This window comes from Nerophis lumbriciformis, linkage group LG02 (assembly GCF_033978685.3).
Source record: "Nerophis lumbriciformis linkage group LG02, RoL_Nlum_v2.1, whole genome shotgun sequence".
Taxonomy (NCBI): Eukaryota; Metazoa; Chordata; class Actinopteri; order Syngnathiformes; family Syngnathidae; genus Nerophis; species Nerophis lumbriciformis.
Window position 1 is genome coordinate 38,349,286 of NC_084549.2, and position 16,293 is coordinate 38,365,578.

At 41.2% G+C, this 16,293-nt stretch overlaps 1 protein-coding gene across 2 annotated transcripts in view; it reads left to right on the forward strand.

The window, feature by feature from the left end:
* Positions 1-1,402: 1,402 nt before the first annotated feature.
* Positions 1,403-16,293, forward strand: part of dntt (deoxynucleotidyltransferase, terminal) — a 211,198-nt gene continuing 196,307 nt past the window's right edge. For both annotated transcript variants that reach the window (XM_061962526.1, XM_061962534.1), the window contains exons 1-2: positions 1,403-1,604; positions 10,246-10,420. In XM_061962526.1, the coding sequence (XP_061818510.1) occupies positions 1,414-1,604; positions 10,246-10,420 (366 nt within the window). In that variant the 5' untranslated portion in view covers positions 1,403-1,413. The remainder of the gene's footprint in view (positions 1,605-10,245; positions 10,421-16,293) is intronic.

A 16,293-nucleotide genomic window follows, 5' to 3' on the forward strand; every position in this document is an offset into this window, starting at 1 on the left:
ATACTCGGAGATACTTGAAAATAGGGTGTTAAAAGCCATTTATGTTACAAGGACATGCTAAACGAACTTTTGAGTGTTGTATTTATCATAAGCACACCAGATATGTGTCAAAGCTGAACTACAGTTAGTGTGTGCTAAGGCAGTAGATGTACAGTCGCACATAGGACAGTAGGTTGAGTCCAATAAGAGATAAATACAATCCATAGATTATTAAACATTGATTAAAAACATGATTCAAAGGTAGATAAAAACAGTAAAAGGGGTTTTGTGTATATGTGTGTGTATATATATATATATATATATATATATATATATATATATATATATATATATATATATATATATATATATATATATACTCATACATTTATTTATTTATTTTTTTAATATTTGTAAAATTGTTCAACTCCAGACATTGTATTTTTTAGAAGTCTGTCAGTACGTGATATGAAAAAAAGCATATGCATCAAGCTCCGGTTGTAACGCTGTTTTAATTGTTTTGCAGCTTGATCCTGAAAAATAAATGTGTCGCAAAACGAAAGAGTTGGCCCATCTTTCGAGCCGTGTAGCACATCCTGTGTGTATAAGCTAGCGGCCCTGCCTCCGCCTACAGAGACAAAGATTGAATAAAGGTGCTGAAAACAATGCACAAAGTGAACCCTCTTGCAAGGGACGAAGTAAACAAACACACACAGATATGGCAATTTAAGGATGTCAGCAAGTAACCCAGTTCATTTTTGTTTATAATGTATTTAATTGATGTATCGGCCTAGGCCTATGGTACTCATATCATACAAACTCTTGTTTAATTGGCTATTGGAAAAGAAGCGCTCTTGACCACTTTCTTCCCAATCTATATGTGACTCATGTAGGCCACGTGTGTGTGTGTGTGTGTGTGTGTGTGTGTGTGTGTGTGTGTGTTTACAAAGGCTATGGATGATCTTTGTAAATCTCCAGGGAAATTCCACAAAGGCTTTCATTTTAGGAAATAAGCTAATTAAAGTTGTGGAGCAGATGGTGCAGACTTGGTCTGGACCTAATGTGTGAAAATAAAGTGGACATGGCAGGACAGATGTGTGGGCGGTATGAGTTGACCACATTTCAGACAACTCCCTTGAAAGTGTACTTGGAACTAAAACTTTTGAGTTTAATTTTAGGGCTCTTTTTGCCAAACGTTAGAAAAATGACCCACAACCACCAAACACTGCAGGTGTTTTTTGGTAAACACCAAAACTTCAGCACCTGCTGCCAGAAGCTTTCCTGTCTACCAGCAACTGTCACACTGTTAGGCTAAAAACAAAAAAAGCAAAACACTAAAAACGGTTATACAGGGTTTTTTTCTTCTTCTTCCTGGCTGGAAGTCAGAAGAAGATTACAAACGCTGCAGAAACACTTTGCACATTCCTGAAAAAGATGTTCCATGCCACCATTGTGCCTTGTGTGAGGAAGAGGTCAAAACCAGCAAGTGTCACGGTCAACAGGCATGAGGTGAAGTTTCAGGAGGTCAGATTGTACCTTGTGGAGAGGAAAATGGGCGCCAGCAGGAGAGGCTTTTTGACCCAACTGGCCAGGTCAAAAGGCTTTATAGTGGATGACATCCTCAGGTTTGGAAATAAACCAATTTTCTTAAATATTGTAACTGTGCTGTATGCGTTTGCTGCATGTATCGATTTTGCAAGGTGGCTGTTATCATTAATAACCAGTAAGTAGTAGGAGGAAGCAATCTCATCAAAGAGAGTTTGATATTTTGAAAATGTGTGCCAGTCAGCTACAGCTTAAGTCACAGTTTGTAGCTAACAAGTTGGAAGAAACACACAAATATTTTTTAATGAGTTTGTTGAACCTTATAAGTGAAGATGTATTTGTTTTAGGTTAACGTTGTTGTTTTGAACTACGATCCAGTCTGCTGTGTGCCACCAACATAGGACAGGTCTTCATTGCTTTTTCTCACTAGTAAAAATTCTTCTTAAATCCCAAACTGTTCACACATTCTTCAGTATGATTTAAAATAAAAAAAAAACCCTAACAACATCAGAGTCAGCGTGTTCAAAGAGGAATTGCACTTTTTGGGGAATTTTGCCCATCGTTCACAATCATTAGGAGAGACAAGAAGACACGTTTTTGCTTTCTTTGCTTTCTAACATAAACATTGTTTAATTGTGGCTAGCAAGCTAATCAATTCTACATCTAAAATGCATTCAAAAACCGCCAATAATACTTCATTTACATTCCGTAACCTGTACAATAACCAAGCTGTAGCGACATTGTTATTGTAAGAGCGAACACTGAGGAACTATTTTTCTATCGTACTAACACATCGGCGTGCTTCGGTATCAGCCGTAAAAGCTAACTACGACAAGAGATAAGCTAGCTTCTACGTCAAAAGGCGTTTGAGTTTGTAATGCACAACACTGCGATACGACACCAATCTGTACTGACTAAAAACATGAACACATATTACAGTATCTGCAAAGTATTAGCCCGCATTTCATGTTTTCTTTGTACACAGCTAGCCAGACAGCGTATGTACTGTAGTTGTACTAACACGCACGACGTGCTGCTTGTATCATGATCGATATTAAAGTGTGACTCACTCGATAAACAGTTGTTCGTCTGGTCCAGTTTCCTGTTGATTTTGGGTAAGCAATCTATTTATGTCGAAATAGTTTGGCTCTAATTTCCTTATTTATAGCGTCAAAATCGTTTTCACCTCACTCTCCCAGGTTCCCTCTTTTGTTGTGCTGGCTTATATAAGCAGCAGTTTATTTAGCTTCAAAAGTATAAGGTTGTAAATCCTCATTTGTCTTCATTGTCTGTTACCAAGGCTGCCATGATTAGAAAACACACTCGTGTTTGATTCCGGCAGTAGGAACACACAGTTGTTGCCAGAAGTCAGACTTGCGCTGCTTTAGAAACCGAAATCAATACGCAGAAATGATCAAAATACGGTAAATATTGAATACATTACATATTGTTATGAACGTGTCTGTTACTACATTATATATACTTGCAGTATGTGTATAAAATGTTGCAAGAGGGTTTTAAAGTGTTTTTAGAGTGCTTTGAAGGCTACAACGGTGACTCCCATTATCCGCATCTTTCAAGGGTTTTTTATCGTAAAAATAAATGTCAATCCATCCATCCATTTTCTTCCGCTTATCCGAGGTCGGGTCACAGGAGCAGCAGCCTAAGCATAGAAGCTTATACTTCCCTCTCCCCAGCCACTTCGTCCAGCTCCTCCTGGGGAATCCCAAGGCGTTCCCAGGCCAGCTGGGAGACATAGTCTCTCCACCGTGTTCTGAGTCGTCAGAGCTTCTCACCCTATCTCTAAGAGAGAACCCCGCTACTCGACAGAAGAAATTCATTTTGGCCGCTTGTACCCGTGATCTTGTCCTTTCGGTCATAACCCAAAGCTCATGACCATAGGTGAGGATGGGAGCATAGTTTGAGCGGTAAATTGAGAGCTTCGCCTTCCGGCTCAGCTCCTTCTTCACCACAACGGATCGATGCAGGGTCTGCATCACTACAGACGGCGCACCGATATGCCTGTCGATCTCACGATCCACTCTTCCCTCACTTGTGAAACAAGACTTGAACTCCTCGACTTGGGGCAAGATCTCTTCCCCAACCCGGAGATGGCACTCCACCCTTTTCCGGGCGAGAACCATGGACTCGGACTTGGAGGTGCTGATTCTCATCCCAGTCACTTCACACTCGGCTTTGAACCGTGTGTTCTTGTCTCTCATAATGATTGTGAACGATTCCCAAAAAAGTCAGGTTCCCCTTTAAAGGTTTAAAGTGTTGAATCGTGTACAGCGCTAAGCTTATTTCAAATCCAGTGTTCTTCAATGAGTTTATATATCTTTGCGCCTTAGTCTTGATAATTCTTTCATATGTTGAGTTGCTATTATTGATTCAAGCCTTATGTAGTGTAAGCTGTTATGAAGGGCCCTCATGAGTGTGTGTGTGTGTGCGTGTGCGTGTGTGTGTGTGTTATGTGACAGCTTGCCTATGGCAGCGTTCCCAGAAACACAGCTTGAGCGCTGCTTCGGTTACACTCGGCTTGATACAATAGTTTGAAACCAACAACAGGAAATAGAGCGTGCCGACGTTAATTCTGCAAGCTGACAAAGCTGATATCAGCAGCACATGTTTCTAGTTTTGCACGAGCTGAAGGTCTACTGCCCGTCAACATATGTCTGAATGTACTGTGTGAAGCCTGCCGTGTGTAACATGAACATACATTCATTTGACTTTGTCCCAAGATGTTCAGTAAAAAGGTACAAATATGAATTAATCCAAAATCAGACCCAAACAAGACTTAAAAAAAAATCCATTCATCCAGTTTCTACCGCTTATCCCGTTCGGGGTCACGGGGGGCGCTGGAGCCTATCTTAGCTACAATCGGGCGGAAGGCGGGGTACACCCTGGACAAGTCGCCACCTCATCGCAGGGCCAACACAGATAGACAGACAACATTAACACTCACATTCACACACTAGGGCCAATTTAGTGTTGCCAATCAACCTATCCCAAGGTGCATGTCTTTGGAGGTGGGAGGAAGCCGGAGTACCCGGAGGGAACCCACGCAGTCACAGGGAGAACATGCAAACTCCACACAGAAAGATCCCGAGCGCAGGATCAAACCCAGGACCTTCGTATTGTGAGGCAGATGCACTAACCCCTTAACAAAAAATATTAAGCTGAATTATATTGTTAGAAAAAGTATCGGGATACAGTATATTGCCATATCCATAGTTTTTGCCCCCCTTATTATTAGTATATTTTCAAAGCCAAGCAACTGGATAAACATGTACTATTGCAAATATAATACACAATTGACAGTGAGTGTATGCGATATCAACATTTAGTTTCAATGATTCAACATTAGACCATTCATGCAATGATAGATGGGATTAGGACAAATATGAGGTTATTGATTGTTTTTTTTTATGTGAGAGCAGCTTTTCAAAGTAAACTGAATTCACGCCATAGAAATTGCATTTATCACATGCTGTAAAATTCATTACAATGTGATATGCCTATATTTTTTATTGAGATCGAATTGGGGGCTATTGGCTGAACAGTAAGCTACAGACTTGGACCGTATCAAAGGTCATTGACTTTAGTGAGTCACAGTTTTTGATTCCGAAATGACACTAAGCTTACATTTTTGTCAATTTGACTTTCAGAGTTTTTATGTGGTTACATAAAAATTGTTAAAAAGGAGGCATTTATTTTGATTTATCTCCAGTTATCATGAATCATAATTACAGAAAAGCCTTTTCATTTGAGTGGAAAATAAACCCGTATAAGCAGTTTGTCTGTCCTCAGACTGTTTACGGCATTAAGTTTGAAATGTTATTGCTAAAAGAAGTCTAATGGCTAATGTAATCTGTGAGGACCCCATTTAGCATGAAGAGATGCAGGTAAAATGTCAACTAATGAATGACATGATGCTTCATATGAATTTTTACCTCAAACTTCTTCTTTGCCTCTTCCTGCTGCGTCACTGTTTGATATAACAGCAAATTGTAAGTATTCACATTGTCAGCTGTGACGCGCAGCATTAATGATCTATTCTTGTAATCTTGACGTACTGGGTTCAATACCCATTTATTAGGGGTGTAAAATAAATCGGTACAAACCGAAAACTGATTTTAACTTTAGAGATATGAATACATCATCTGACGAGCCGCTGGATCATCTATATCTAGTAGGGATAGGTCGATGTCCGTTTGGAAAGTCAGGAATTGACCCTGGAATACCCCATGGGTAAGACCTACAGTATATACCAAAGTCACAATCAGTGATTTGGAATATTGTATAATATCGTATAATGGTAATCTTAGATGAATACATCTTAATTTGAATTGCATAAAAGCAGCTGCTGGTGCTTCCTAGAAACCTGCTATACACTGTGCGTGTATTTATTTAGAAACTTACTATAGCCTCCTGACATTAGATAATTGTTTCAGGTGATTATAAACCAGGCCTTTTCAAAATCTTAAATTTAGATTTTCGATTCAGTTCATTTGAAGAAATTGAATTTGAATTAAAGTGGTTCTAATCCACATACTGTTGTATTGGAAATGAAATCGGAATTACAGAAATTGGAATTCAATTCAATGCAATTCAGAAAAAATGTTTAACCAGCAACATGACTAATTTGGCACGTTTAACAAAGGTTTTGGCTTGAATACTAAAAGTACTTTAAACACATACTAACAATTGTAAGTATTATTTCTGTGACGATCTGTCACATCACGTCTTGTTATGTTTTCTTAGTTTGTTTATTTCCTGTGTAGCGCTCTTACGTTTGGCTCCTTTTTCCTGCGTGTCTCCCTGAGCGTTCTTTCCACTCACCTGCCGCTGATTGGCAGCCTGGCCACACCTGGTAGTGGTTGTCAATCAGCTGGCTTTTATAAATGATAAATGAGTTATACTTGTATAGCGCTTTTCAACCTTCAAGGTACTCAAAGCGCTTTGACACTATTTCCACATTCACCCATTCACACACACATTCACACACTGATATAAATACTCGCCTCGCCTGTTCGTCAGGGTTCGATAATTGTTTTGGTTACTGTCTTTTAGCTGCATGCTGTGTGCATGACTGCTCATCCTGTTTTAAATATATTTAAATACTTGTCTTACCTGCACGTCATCCTCCTGTCTCCTGCATCATGGGGTCACAACTACCGCAGCCATGCGAGTCCACCACAATTTCACCATTTTCATGATTTAAAACCAACAATATTCATGACTTTAAGTGTTTTACCAAAAAAATGGCTAACATGCTAACACTCACATGCCAGCATTATGGCGCCTGATAAATAATATGCTGTTTCACTCTGACATTTTCATCTTGTGATGTTTGTACTAAAATGAATCTCACCTCAATCCAAGTATACTTTTCTACTGCTCAACTGTAAACATTACCCAATAATGAAAACATTTTAAGTTTTACGTTTAACAGTAACATGAGCTGTTCTGTGAAAAAAAAACAAAAAAAAACCCTCATAAATTGTTGACTTTGATGCACATCTTAAAGTTTGGATTGATCTGTCAATCAACTATACTGTTGTGAGAGCTGTACACTTCGATTTTCTTAGGCTAAAAGACTAACCTAGCATGATAGCCTGTTAAAATGAATACAGTATAATGTTAGCACATTAGCTCACATTACTCTGCTATTGTTGCTAACATCTGTGTCCTAAACCACTCTTTGATGTAACCTTATTGTATCTGGTATAAGGCATCTTTTATGTTGGACTAGTGTAGTAACGGTGTAAACTGTATGTAAAAAGTGGATACATTCAGTGAACAAACAGAGCCCAATAGCATCAATGCTAAACACACGCATAACAGCATACTAAAGGCACTTACTATCTAAATTCCAGCATCAAGGCTACTGTAGAGTCATCGCAATACATTATGAATACAGTTTTCTGTGACCTCAGATACAACATTGTTGACATAGAGTATAGGGGTGTGGGAAAACATCGATTCAAATTCGAATCGCGATTCTCACGTTGTGCGATTCAGAATCGATTCTCATTTAAAAAAAAACTATTTTTATTTTTTATTTTATTTTTTTATTAATCAATCCAACAAAACAATACACGCAAATACCATAACAATGCAATCCAATTCCAAAACCAAACCCGACCCAGCAACACTCAGAAAAGCAATAAACAGAGCAATTGAGAGGAGACACAAACACGACACAGAACAAACCAAAAGTAGTGAAACAAAAATGAATATTATCAACAACAGTATCAATATTAGTTACAATTTCAACATAGCAGTGATTAAAAATCCCTCATTGACATTATCATTAGACATTTATAAAAATAAAAAATAAAGAACAATAATGTCACAGTGGCTTACACTTGCATCGCATCTCATAAGCTTGACAACACACTGTGTCCAATATTTTCACAAAGATAAAATAAGTCATATTTTTGGTTCATTTTATAGTTAAAACAAATTTCCATTATTGCAATCAGTTGATAAAACATTGTCCTTTACAATTATAAAAGCCTTTTACAAAAATCTACTACTCTGCTTGCATGTCAGCAGACTGGGGTAGATCCTGCTGAAATCCTATGTATTGAATGAATAGAGAATCCTTTTGAATCGGGAAAAAATCGTTTTTGAATCGAGAATCGTGTTGAATTGAAAAAAAAAAAAATCGATTTTGAATCGAAACGTGACCCCAGGAATCGATATTGAATCGAATTGTGGGACACCCAAAGATTCACAGCCCTAGTATACAATGTGTCAATTAAATTGTTTTTCTTTTTATTTATTATCAGTAGAAGAGACAATGAAAAGGACAATTATGCACTGGGTACTGTACAGTTGTTACATGTTAGTGCAGGAAGTAATTATTTCAATAAAGCATTCCAATATTGTACAAAACCCAAAACCAGTGAAGTTGGCACAATGTGTAATTCGAAAATAAAAACAGAATACAATGATTTGTAAATCCTTTTCAACTTATAATCAATTGAATAGACTGCAGAGACAAGATATTTAATGTTCAAACTGAGAAACTTAATTTTATTTTTGCAAATAATCATTAACTTAGAATTTAATGGCAGCAACACATCGCAAAAAAGTTGGCAAAGGGGCATTTTTACCACTATGTTACATGGCCTTTCCTTTTAACAACACTCAGTAAACATTTGGGAACTGAGGAGACCAATTTTTGAAGCTTTTCAGGTGGAATTATTTCCCATTCTTGCTTGATGTACAGCTTAAGTTGTTCAACAGTCCGGGGTCTCTGTTGTGGTATTTTAGGCTTGTCTGGACTACAGGCAGGCCAGTGGAGTACCCGCACTCTTTTACTATAAAGCCACGCTGTTGTAACACGTGGCTTGGCATTGTCTTGCTTAAAAAAATAAGCAGGGGCGTCCATGATAACGTTGCTTGGATGGCAACATATGTTGCTCCAAAACCTGTATGTACCTTTCAGCATTAATGGGTTCCTTGTTCAATCTCCACCTACAAACCTAGTCACGTCCGTTGTGTCCTTGAGCAAGACACTTCAGCCTTGCTCCAGATGTGTCGTGGTTAGGGCCTTGCATGGCAGCTCCCGCCATCAGTTTGTGAATGTGTATGTGAATGGGTGAATTTGGAAATAGTGTCAAAGCGCTTTAAGGACCTTGAAGGTAGAAAAGCGCTATACAAGTATAACCTATTTATCATTTACGCCCATACCATCACAGATGCTGGCTTTTGAACTTTGCGTCTATAACAATCCGGATGGTTTTCCTCTTTGCTCCTGAGGACATGACGTCCACACAAAATTTTAAATGTGGACTCGTCAGGCGACAGAACACTTTTCCACTTTGCATCAGTCCATCCAGCAAAGCCGGCGCCGTTTCTGGGTGTTGTTGATAAATGGCTTTCGCTTTGCATAGTAGAGTTTTAACTTGCACTTACAGATGTAGCGACAAACTAACAGTGGTTTTCTGAAGTGTTCTTGAGCACATGTGGTGATATCCTTTACACACTGATGTTGCTTTTTGATGCAGTACCGCCGGAGGGATTGAAGGCCCGTAATATCATCGCTTACGTGCAGAGATTTCTCCAGATTCTCTGAACCTTTTGAGGATATTACGGACCGTAGATGGTGAAATCCCTACATTCCTTGCAATAGCTCGTTGAGAAATATTGTTCTTAAACTGTTCAAAAAATTTGCTCACACATGTGTTCACAAAGTGGTGACCCTCGCCCCATCCTTGTTTGTGAATGACTGAGCATTTATACCCAATCATGGCACCCACCTATTCCCAATTAGCCTGTTCACCTGTGGCATGTAACAAATAAATGTTTGATGAGCATTCCTCAACTTTCTCAGTCTTTTTTGCCACTTGTGCCAGCTTTTTTGAAAGATGTTGCAGGTATCAAATTCCAAATGAGCTAATATTTGCAAAAAATAACTAAGTTTTCCAGTTCGAACGTTAAGTATCTTGTCTTTGCAGTGTATACAATTGAATATAGATTGAAAAGGATTTGCAAATCATTGTATTCTGCTTTTGCTTACCATTTACACAACATGCCAACTTCACTGGTTTTGGATTCATTAAATTATTGCAGATCAAATTCAAATTGAAATCTTTATGGTGTGTGAAAGATACAATTTGCTTGAATGCAACATGCTGACTTTGTGTGGACGGGCATAGAAACTTTATGGAAGTAATTTTTGGCAATAAAATATTTCTTCACTTCCAGCGATGACATCACTCATGTGGTGTCCGAAGACAGCAGGGCATCCTCCCTGTGGGAGTGGCTAAAGGGGTGCGGCCTGAAGAGTTTGTCCAAGATCCAGGTCTTGCATATCAGCTGGTTCACTGACAGCATGAGAGCTGGGAGACCTGCTGCTGTGGAGAACAGACACCTCATTCAGGTTGGAGCTCTAAATTATATCAACACACGAAAATAGAGTGGAACAGTTTCAACCATGCTGTAATAACAAATGACCATATTTACGGACTAAAGTATGCACCGGCATATAAGCCGTATTTTCCCATATAATAACCGCACCTAACTATAAGCTGCAGATATATAAAATGTAAAAAGAGTTATTTACACATAAATATTTTGTAAATGTTTATTTACATAACTTAATTATTTCCAAACAGTGCCTGTAACATGGCAGTACAACGGCTGATCAAACAAAACAGAAGTCATCGTCATGGACCCACTAACTGCCGAAGCTCGCTCTCCAATCAGCTACTCAATAACCCTATGGGGACATTTTGGTGACTTGACTGAGGAGTTTGTGAAAGTGAAACAATACAAAAAGAATGCCATCCATCCATTCATTTTGGAGCCTATCCCAGCTGCATTCGCCATTATTAAGTTAATAATACTGACACAGATACTCGTAAATGTGTTTGCATATTAGCTAATGCGAATGACTCTAGCTTGGTTGTATTATGCATATGCATGAAAACACTCCTAAAGACATCACACACGGGATGGTTTAGTGAGTATGAATAGTTTTAATTATATTGTAAAACTTACAAATGTTGCTTGTAGCGATAAATGAAGAATCCATACTAGTGGCAACGCTGTGGACAACTAGAAGACAGAACCGGTTGGAAGCACTAAACAGAAGCCAATACTATAGTAATTCACCCCACAGCACCTGTAGTGAGCGAAGTTGTCCAAAAGATGGCGCCATCACACCAACACTAACACACCTTTTCAAAACTATTTGCATTATGGCCGCTAACTAAGAAAAATCCAAAAATCATCCACACCGTTTTATAAGCTGCAGGGCTCAAAGTGTAGGAGAAAAATTGTGGCTCATAGTCTAGAAATTGCGATACTGGGTTTCCAACAAATTGCTAATCTTTTCGTGGCAGTAGGGGCCTTTGTACATTTTAGGTGTCCTTCTATCGAACGGTCTAGCTTTTCCTTGTTTACATTTATATTAGGATTTTTCACGATGTGCGTAAATACAGCAACAGCAGATTTGACATTCTCCATATTGCGTGGACTTGTCATATTAACCCATCAGTTAGAACAGGCAGCTGAGCCTACTATGCTCCTCAAAAGCTGTTACCGTAGGGCTTGGCAACAAACGGAACTGAATGTAAAAAATCAAGTGGAAGAAAAGTTTGCTTTAGTTTTTTTTATTATTTTTTTTGTTTTTTTTGCTAGAGCTGAGTATCTTGTCACAATGCCACACAATCCTTAAGTCTTTGTCGTCAGTTGCTTTCCTGCAGACGGCCCGTCGTTAAATGACAGCGTTAATGATGCCATGCTGGCTTTTATTGATGCATATCCCTGGGTAACCATGCGCCCGCTTCTCTTCTTGTTTTGTGACACACGCCCTCTGCAAACCGAGCGAGGGAACGCACAGTAGCATTTGTGTGCACGGTGCTTAAAATAGATCATTTATAAGTGATGAAACCATTCAAGCAGCTCTTGTGTCGAGATATGATATTTCACAAAAAGACCGTTTCGTAGGAACGTTGCCTCATGGATTCTTTTGATAGTGTGGATGTCAAGACTTGGACTGTGGAATTTTTGTTTTCCCAAGATGCAAAAGGATTTGGATCGGACATGGCTTGAAGGTAAATACATTTTTAATAATATAACTATAAAGAAAGGATCCAACAAAAAGCGCGCACAGGGGCGGAGGTACAAAACTTGACTAATGAAAACAAAAGACTTGCACGGGGTCAAAAAACTATGAACAATAAAAAAACACTAACTGTGGCAATAATAAACAAACTTACTTGGCATGGACATGAAGTGCGCAGACGTGGACAGAGTGTGACAGGGGGCATAAATGCAAGGATAGCAGGGTGAGAAAGGCTATGACTCCAGGACGAACAACAGAAAATCAAAAGCTTAAATAACACAGACATGATTAACAACAGGTGCGTGACTCAAAACAGGTGCGTGACATGACAGGTGAAACTAATGGGTAACTATGGTGACAAGACAAGGGAGTGAAAAGACAGAAACTAAACAAAACATGACTTAAAACAAAACATGATTACACAAACATGACAGAGCCCCTCCCTTAAGGACAGATACCAGATGTCCATAAAAATTAACAAGAGTCATGGGAGGGCGGGAGGGGGACATGGCGGTGGGTCGCCAGACCACATGTCCCCGTATCCACCGGGGCAGAGTTAGGTGGCGGCGGCGAGTGGAACGCCGCTGCAGCAGGCGAGGTGGGCGCCCAGGGAATGGCCACATTCGTGGCCGACTGAGAGGTGGGCGCACTTGGCGTGGCGGGCGACCAGGTAGCGGCCATATCCATAGCCGACGAGGAGGCAGGCGCGTCGTCAACTTGGCAGGCGTGGCAGCTCGGCGTGGCAAGTCAGGCGGCGAAGCTCGGCGTGATGCGTCCAGCGGCGAAGCTCGGTGTGACGCGTCCAGCGGCGAAGCCCGGCGTGGGTCTTGGTCTTGGTGTGGGTCTTGGCATGGCGGGTCTTGGTCTTGGTGTGGGTCTTGGTCTTGGTCTTGGTCTTGGCATGGCGGGTCTTGGTCTTGGCATGGCGAGTCTTGGTCTTGGCATGGCGAGTCTTGGTCTTGGCATGGCGAGTCTTGGTCTTGGCATGGCGAGTCTTGGTCTTGGCATGGCGAGTCTTGGTCTTGGCATGGCGGGTCTTGGTCTTGGCATGGCGGGTCTTGGTCTTGGCATGGCGGGTCTTGGTCTTGGCATGGCGGGTCTTGGTCTTGGCATGGCGGGTCTTGGTCTTGGCATGGCGGGTCTTGGTCTTGGCATGGCGGGTCTTGGTCTTGGCATGGCGGGTCTTGGTCTTGGCATGGCGGGTCTTGGTCTTGGCATGGCGGGTCTTGGTCTTGGCATGGCGGGTCTTGGTCTTGGCATGGCGGGTCTTGGTCTTGGCATGGCGGGTCTTGGTCTTGGCATGGCGGGTCTTGGTCTTGGCATGGCGGGTCTTGGTCTTGGCGTCGTGGAGCTGCGACTGGCGGCACTTGGCGTCGTGGAGCTGCGACTGGCGGCACTTGGCGTCGTGGAGCTGCGACTGGCGGCACTTGGCGTCGTGGAGCTGCGACTGGCGGCACTTGGCGTCGTGGAGCTGCGACTGGCGGCACTTGGCGTCGTGGAGCTGCGACTGGCGGCACTTGGCGTCGTGGAGCTGCGACTGGCGGCACTTGGCGTCGTGGAGCTGGTACCGGAGCTTGGCGTCGTGGAGCTGGTACCGGAGCTTGGCGTCGTGGAGCTGGTACCGGAGCTTGGCGTCGTGGAGCTGGTAGCGGAGCTTGGCGAGGAACTTGGCATGGTGGAGCTGGTGCGGCAACAGGTGCTAGCCTTGGTGCAGGTGGAGGTGGCCTAGCTGGGGGTTGCGGCTTGGCAGGTCGAAAGACTGGTGAGGGCGGTCGTGCTGGAGGCTGTGGCTTGACAGGTCGGTAGACTGGTGGTGGCGGCCGTGAGGGAGGCTGTGGCTTGGCATGGTGATGCCGAGCCACCCCACCAACACAGCTCCCGACCCCAGCCCCCCCCTCAAGGGGCGGATACCAGACGCGCTCCCTGCGGTCTGGAACTCTCTGTAGGGGTGGGCGGGGGAGGGCAGAAACTTCCCCATTAAATTGTCCAAATTGTCTTTTTTGTACCTGTGTTTTTGTGGGTGAAAAAAAAAAATTTTGTGGCTTGGGCGTGACTTGAGTCCTGGGGGGCGGGGCATGAAATTTGGGTGGCTTGTCTTGACCGGATCTAATGTTCAAAATCATATTTTGGTAGTGTTGAATCATGGTCATGGGATTGGAGTCTTTTGCTGGAGGTGAGTGATCAAAAGAAAAAGAGTTGAAACAAAAATCCTGGTCTGTGACGTCATTTTGGAGCTGCGGAGCTGGCAGCAGCCTGCTTCCGCCCGGAGTGGGAGGAGCCTGCGGGAGCGCTGCGTGCGGTCTGCTTGCCTTCCCTGACGTCCTCGGTCTGGAGCGGCGCTTCCGGGATTGCGGTGACGCAGCCTCGTCCTCGGACCAAATGGAACTAATGGGAATAAGCTTCCCATTTGGCCCCCACGTCAGGTCTCGCTCCGCCATGGCTCCTAACGACTCCCAACTTCCTTCTTCGACCAAATTCTTTTCGGGAAAGCGATTAGCTGGAGTCATATTGTCAAGACTTGGACTGTGGAATTTTTGTTTTCCCAAGATGCAAAAGGATTTGGATCGGACATGGCTTGAAGGTAAATACATTTTTAATAATATAACTATAAAGAAAGGATCCAACAAAAAGCGCGCACAGGGGCGGAGGTACAAAACTTGACTAATGAAAACAAAAGACTTGCACGGGGTCAAAAAACTATGAACAATAAAAAAACACTAACTGTGGCAATAATAAACAAACTTACTTGGCATGGACATGAAGTGCGCAGACGTGGACAGAGTGTGACAGGGGGCATAAATGCAAGGATAGCAGGGTGAGAAAGGCTATGACTCCAGGACGAACAACAGAAAATCAAAAGCTTAAATAACACAGACATGATTAACAACAGGTGCGTGACTCAAAACAGGTGCGTGACATGACAGGTGAAACTAATGGGTAACTATGGTGACAAGACAAGGGAGTGAAAAGACAGAAACTAAACAAAACATGACTTAAAACAAAACATGATTACACAAACATGACAGTGGAACTAAAACACATTTTATCCTAATCCTAAACCCTAAATATTCTGTTGTAAATTGGTATACAGTTTAATACATTAATCTCATTGATGTGCAATAATTGCTACACTGCTTTATTGGGTGTCAGTATCTGTGTTTGTATTGGACTTTAATTAACTTTAACCTGCATATAACACATATTAAGTCATGTAAGACATTAATAATATGCTGCACCCACGTGACAGGCATTTGTTATATTTATCATTTTATCATTTATTAGCTGCATAAAGGCAGCAAAGACTGATTGAAAACATATTTTGCTATAACTGTATATTTATCCAAATGTAAGACGACCGCCCTTTTTTGGAAAACATTATTTCAGACTAAATGAATTAAGTCATTTCACCAGTTAAATTACATATTATTAATCAGGCCCAAACTGTTTGACAACTCTGCTTTGTGGATCACCATTGTCTTAAAATTAGCATGATAATGCCACACTTCACACTTGTTCACATGTATTTTGGTTTGGTAGGATTAGACCAAAGGCTGCACAGTAAAAAACAAAATGCATACAATAAAGATATGATTGGAGCGTTTGTGATTTATTACATGGCAGAATTTCAAATATTCTAAAAGTGAAATGCTTTCTGCAGGTTTGAATATGATTATTTGAGTTATTCTGTTATTTTTACTAACTCATATTCCAATAAAAGCTTGTAAAATATAATTTTCATTAATTGCCACGTGCACATCTGCAAAACAGCGTGTGAACACTACAAGGACCAGTGTCAAATTACATTAATGACATTAGTACAAACGAGGGCTGTCAACAATAATGAATTAACTCTTGTGATTAATCACAAAGCATTATTGCAATAATCATTTGTATGCACAGATTAATCACAATCATTTATTTTGACAGCACATGCTCCTTTCCTTTAAACACAGATGGTTACCTGAAGGGCGGAGCGGGTTATTATATGGTCAGTGATCAGGTCAATGCATCATCAGTACAAAGATGAGAGAGGAGACTCTGACTGGTGTACTTGTTCAAAATACACCACAACTGGACTTTAGACAAAACTGTTAGCAAGTTTTGAAAACTGAGTTTTGATTACTTTTTGACAATGAAATTTCAAATATTGTGGTCTATTTTTAAGCTCAAGTTGATTTTAGTAA